At 43.1% G+C, this 4,679-nt stretch overlaps 1 protein-coding gene across 1 annotated transcript; it reads left to right on the top strand.

Moving 5' to 3' along the window:
- The first annotated feature begins 2,693 nt into the window (after positions 1-2,693).
- LOC133632445 (oocyte zinc finger protein XlCOF19-like) lies at positions 2,694-4,355 on the top strand. The gene has a single exon (XM_062024856.1). The coding sequence runs from the start codon at positions 3,258-3,260 to the stop codon at positions 4,212-4,214; it is 957 nt and encodes a 318-aa protein (XP_061880840.1). The 5' UTR covers positions 2,694-3,257; the 3' UTR covers positions 4,215-4,355.
- Positions 4,356-4,679: the final 324 nt, after the last annotated feature.

Genomic DNA, 4,679 nt, shown 5'->3' with positions numbered 1-4,679 from the left:
AGTGCAGTGCAGGACTTTCTTTTTTCGCTCTGACCGTAACTTAGGTACAAGGTCTCATTGGATTCCACACTTTCTCCTTTTTATATTGTGGATCACAGATTTGTATTTTAAACCACCTCGGATACTATATCCTCTTGAAAATGAGAGTCGAGAACGCGAAATAGACATTCACAGTGACTTTTATCTCCACGACAATACATCGGTGAAGCACTTTAGCTACGGAGCTAACGTGATAGCATCGGGCTTAACTGCAGATAGAAACAAAAGAAATAAGCCCCTGACTGGAAGGATAGATAGAAAATCAACAATACTATTAAACCATGGACCTGTAACTACACGGTTAATGCTTTCCAGCCTGGCGAAGCTTAACAATGCTGTTGCTAACGACGCCATTGAAGCTAACTTAGCTACGGGACCTCATCAGAGCTATGCTAAAAACATTAGTTATCCGCCTACGCCAGCCCTCATCTGCTCATCAACACCCGTTCACCTGCGTTCCATCGATCGACGGAGCGACGAAGGACTTCACCCGATCATCGATGCGATCGGCGGCTAGCGTCGGATAGCGCGTCTGCTATCCAACTCAAAGTACTCCTGGTTGTGTTGCTGCAGCCAGCCGCTAATACACCGATCCCACCTACAGCTTTCTTCTTTGCCGTCTCCATTGTTCATTAAACAAATTGCAAAAGATTCACCAACACAGATGTCCAGAATACTGTGGAATTTTGCGATGAAAACAGAGCTGTTTGTATTGGATCCAATGGTGTCCGAATACTTCCGTTTCAACCATTGAAGTCACGCGCATACGTCATCATACCTAGACGTTTTCAACCGGAAGTTCCCCGGGAAATTTAAAATTGCACTTTATAAGTTAACCCGGCCGTATTGGCATGTGTTGCAATGTTAAGATTTCATCATTGATATATAAACTATCAGACTGTGTGGTCGGTAGTAGTGGCTTTCAGTAGGCCTTTAAAGTATTCATGATTTATGGTTGCCACTCCTGGTCTGTGCTTTAGGAAAAATACATCCATCAATCCATCCATTTTTCTACCCCTTGTCCCGTTCGGGGTCGCTGGGGGTGCCTATCTCAGCCGCATTCGGGTGGAAGGCAGGGTACACCCTGGACAAGCAGCTGTGTGTGCGTCTACGTATCTACATGTGCACAGCAGGGGAGCTGGTTAACTTAGGAGAGTAGTACACTATATTGCCAAAATTATTTGACACCTGCCTTGACTCACATATGATAGGGTTCCATAGGATGTCTGTTAAGAATTCTCCATGTTTAATACGTTTTCAGATACTTTTATTTTGAAGCATTTCATGACAGTGTCACTTCCACTTCCCTTTTGACGTGTGTGAATGTGTGATAACTTGTTTCTCTGCTACGTTTAATCGGTGCTCTAGTCTTTGACGATGTGAGTACGTTGATGATTATATAAGACTGGGGCGGTATAGCTCGGTTGGTAGAGTGGCCATGCCAGCAACTTGACGGTTCCAGGTTCGATCCCCGCTTCCGCCATACTAGTCACTGACTTTGTCCTTGGGCAAGACACTCTACCCACCTGCTCCCAGTGCCACCCACGCTGGTTCAAATGTAACTTAGATATTGGGAGCATGGAATTGTCCAAAATGTTTTGGTATCCTGGAGCATTCAAAGTTTATTTCACTGCAACTAAAGGCCAAGCACAACTCCTAAAAAACAACCCCACACCATAATTCCTCCTCCACCAAATTTCACACTCAGAACAATGCAGTCCGAAATGTACCGTTCTCCTGGCAACCTTTAAACCCAGAATATTTAGGAGCGAGGAAATTTCACGACTGGATTTGTCGCACAGGTGGCATCCTATGACAGTTCCATGCGGGAAATTACTGAGCTCCTGAGAGTGGCCCATTCTTTCACAAATGTTTGTAGAAACAGTCTCCATGCCTAAGTGCTTGATTATGTACACCTGTGGCCGGGCCAAGTGATTAGGACACCTGATTATGATCATTTGAATGGGTGGCCAAATACTATTGGCAATATAGTTTGTGTGTTTGTGAGAATGTCAGAGTGTTGTCAGAGTGACGTCAGTGAGTGAGCGGGCGAGTAAAGAGAGAGCAGCAGGACAGGTGTAACAACTACATTATACCTTTCACTATTTAAACTCCTTGTGCAGATCTGAATGCTTATTATTTAAATCTTGACCTAAGTCTGAAGCAAAGTAATGCTAATCACCACATTTGGCAAGGCGTGTTTTAAAGCAGCTGTTGTGAGAGTAACGTATGTGTGTGTGCACCTTTAAGAGTGGCAGTATGTGGGGTGAGTGACTTGAGTGAGTGGGCAAGTAAGGAGAGGTAGTGGTAGCATGTGCAGGAGTGTTAATAGCATGGTGGATGTCCGGTTGTGCCCTGTGGAAATAATAATTAAAGTGACCAAGTTGTAACTAATCGACGGCCTCGTCCTTCTGCCCAAAGAGCGGAGCTTTATGGACCCAGTGTTACCCCCGACAAAACATGGGCCCTGGAGGGAACGTCTCCCCTGCGCTCCTCGACCACGGTCTGGGAGCCGACAAACAGGAAAGGTGTAAAGCAACCCTTGCAGAGCGGCGGATCCCTGTTTAAAGTGTCACCTTTATTGTTAGTTTAGAAGCCCAAATACCTCCATATTGCACTTCACGCACCCTCTTTATTAACCAGTAGAATTGTCCTGTGTTGCCTTTCTTCCTCTCCACCATGTTATTGCTTGTATGCACTTTGTGTGTGCGTTTTGACACACTCAACATCATGCGCCTCCGCTCTGTAGTCACCGCCGCACAGCGGCATTCAGATGAAAGAACGGTTCCGGTAATTTTCAAAGGTGGTATTGTACCGATTTTAATTGATTAGTACCGCGATACTTTATTAGTAGCAGTATACTGTACAACCCTACTACACACACATACAGTACATAGAAGAAAGTGTGTTTTTGTTGTTTGTGTCTTGCAGACGTCCAGCAGCTGATCGGTAATCCAGAAGAAGTTTCCCCTCAGTTAGGGGGGAGCTCTACTTTGAAGCAGGAGACTCCACAACCACCCTGCATTAAAAAGGAAGAGGAGGAACTCTGCATCACTCAGGAGGGAGAGTGTCTTCTAGGACGAGAGGAAGCTGATTACACCAAGTTTCCACTGAGTATTCTCTCTGTGAAGACTGAAGATGATGAAGAGAAACCACAACTAGACAACATCTTAACTCCACTATCACATAGTGAGGCGAAAGACAAGGTTGAAGAACCTATGAGTAGGAAAACTGACTGTAAAGAACTTCCCCTTCAGCCTAAGGAGGGCAGCTCCACTATGAAGCAGGAGGCTTCACAGCCCCCTCACATTAAAAAGGAAGAGGAGGAACTCTGCATCACTCAGGAGGGAGAGTGTCTTCTAGGACGAGAGGAAGCTGATTACACCAAGTTTCCACTGAGTATTCTCTCTGTGAAGACTGAAGATGATGAAGAGAAACCACAAGTAGACAACCTCTTAGCTCCACTATCAGATAGTGAGGCTGAAGACGAGGTTGAAGTAACTTTGAGCAGCGATGCAGACTGTGAAGGTGATATGAGGACTCACACTGACAACAAACACTCTGAATGCTCTACAAAGAAGAGAGGTAAAACATGTTTGAGCTGCTCAGTTTGTGGTGAAAGCTTTACTAAAAAGAGCAATTTGACTCAACACATGAGAACACACACAGGTGAAAAACCATTTAATTGTTCAGTTTGTAGCAAAAGCTTTTCTCGAAATAGCATGTTGACTGAACACATGAGAACACACACAGGTGAAAAACCATTTAAGTGTTCAGTTTGTTGCAAAAGCTTTTCTCAAAAGAGCAAGTTGACTGAACACATGAGAACACACACAGGTGAAAAACCATTTAGTTGTTCAGTTTGTGGCAAAAGCTTTTCTCGAAATGACCCTTTGACTCAACACATGAGAACACACACAGGTGAAAAACCATTTAATTGTTCAGTTTGTGGCAAAAGCTTTTCTCGAAATAGCATGTTGACTGAACACATGAGAACACACACAGGTGAAAAACCATTTAAGTGTTCAGTTTGTTGCAAAAGCTTTTCTCAAAAGAGCAAGTTGACTGAACACATGAGAACACACACAGGTGAAAAACCATTTTGTTGTTCAGTTTGTGGCAAAAGCTTTTCTCGAAATAACCATTTGACTCAACACATGAGAACACACAGGTGAAAAAACAATTAATTGTTCAGTTTGTGGCAAAAGCTTTTTTCAAAATTGCCGTTTGGCACAACACATGAGAAAACACACAGGTGAAAAACCATTTAACTGTTTAATTTGTGGTAAAAACTATTCTTTAAAACCCCATTTTTCCCAACACATGAGAACACACACAGGTGAAAAACCATTTAACTGTTCAATTTGTGGTAAAAACTATTATTTCAAGAACCGTTTGAGTCAACACATGAGAACACACACAGGTGAAAAACCATTTAGTTGTTCAGTTTGAGGCAAAAGCTTTTCTATAAAGAGCCATGTGACTAAACACATGAGAACACACACTAGAGAAAAAAAAATTTAGTTGTTCAGTGTGCTATAAAAGGTTCCCACATAATGCAGACGCAGTAAAACACATAAGAACACACAAGGGAAAATAACCAATTAGCTGTTTAGTTTGTGGTATGTTGCTCACATGTG

This window comes from Entelurus aequoreus, linkage group LG17 (assembly GCF_033978785.1).
Source record: "Entelurus aequoreus isolate RoL-2023_Sb linkage group LG17, RoL_Eaeq_v1.1, whole genome shotgun sequence".
NCBI classification, from domain to species: Eukaryota; Metazoa; Chordata; class Actinopteri; order Syngnathiformes; family Syngnathidae; genus Entelurus; species Entelurus aequoreus.
The sequence above is the reverse complement of the archived record's forward strand: the minus strand, read 5'-3'. Positions and strand labels throughout refer to the sequence as shown.

Bases quoted from the DNA above. Each gene is read 5' to 3' on its own strand.
- LOC133632445 (XM_062024856.1), top strand. From the start codon at position 3,258: ATGAGTAGGAAAACTGACTGTAAAGAACTTCCCCTTCAGCCTAAGGAG.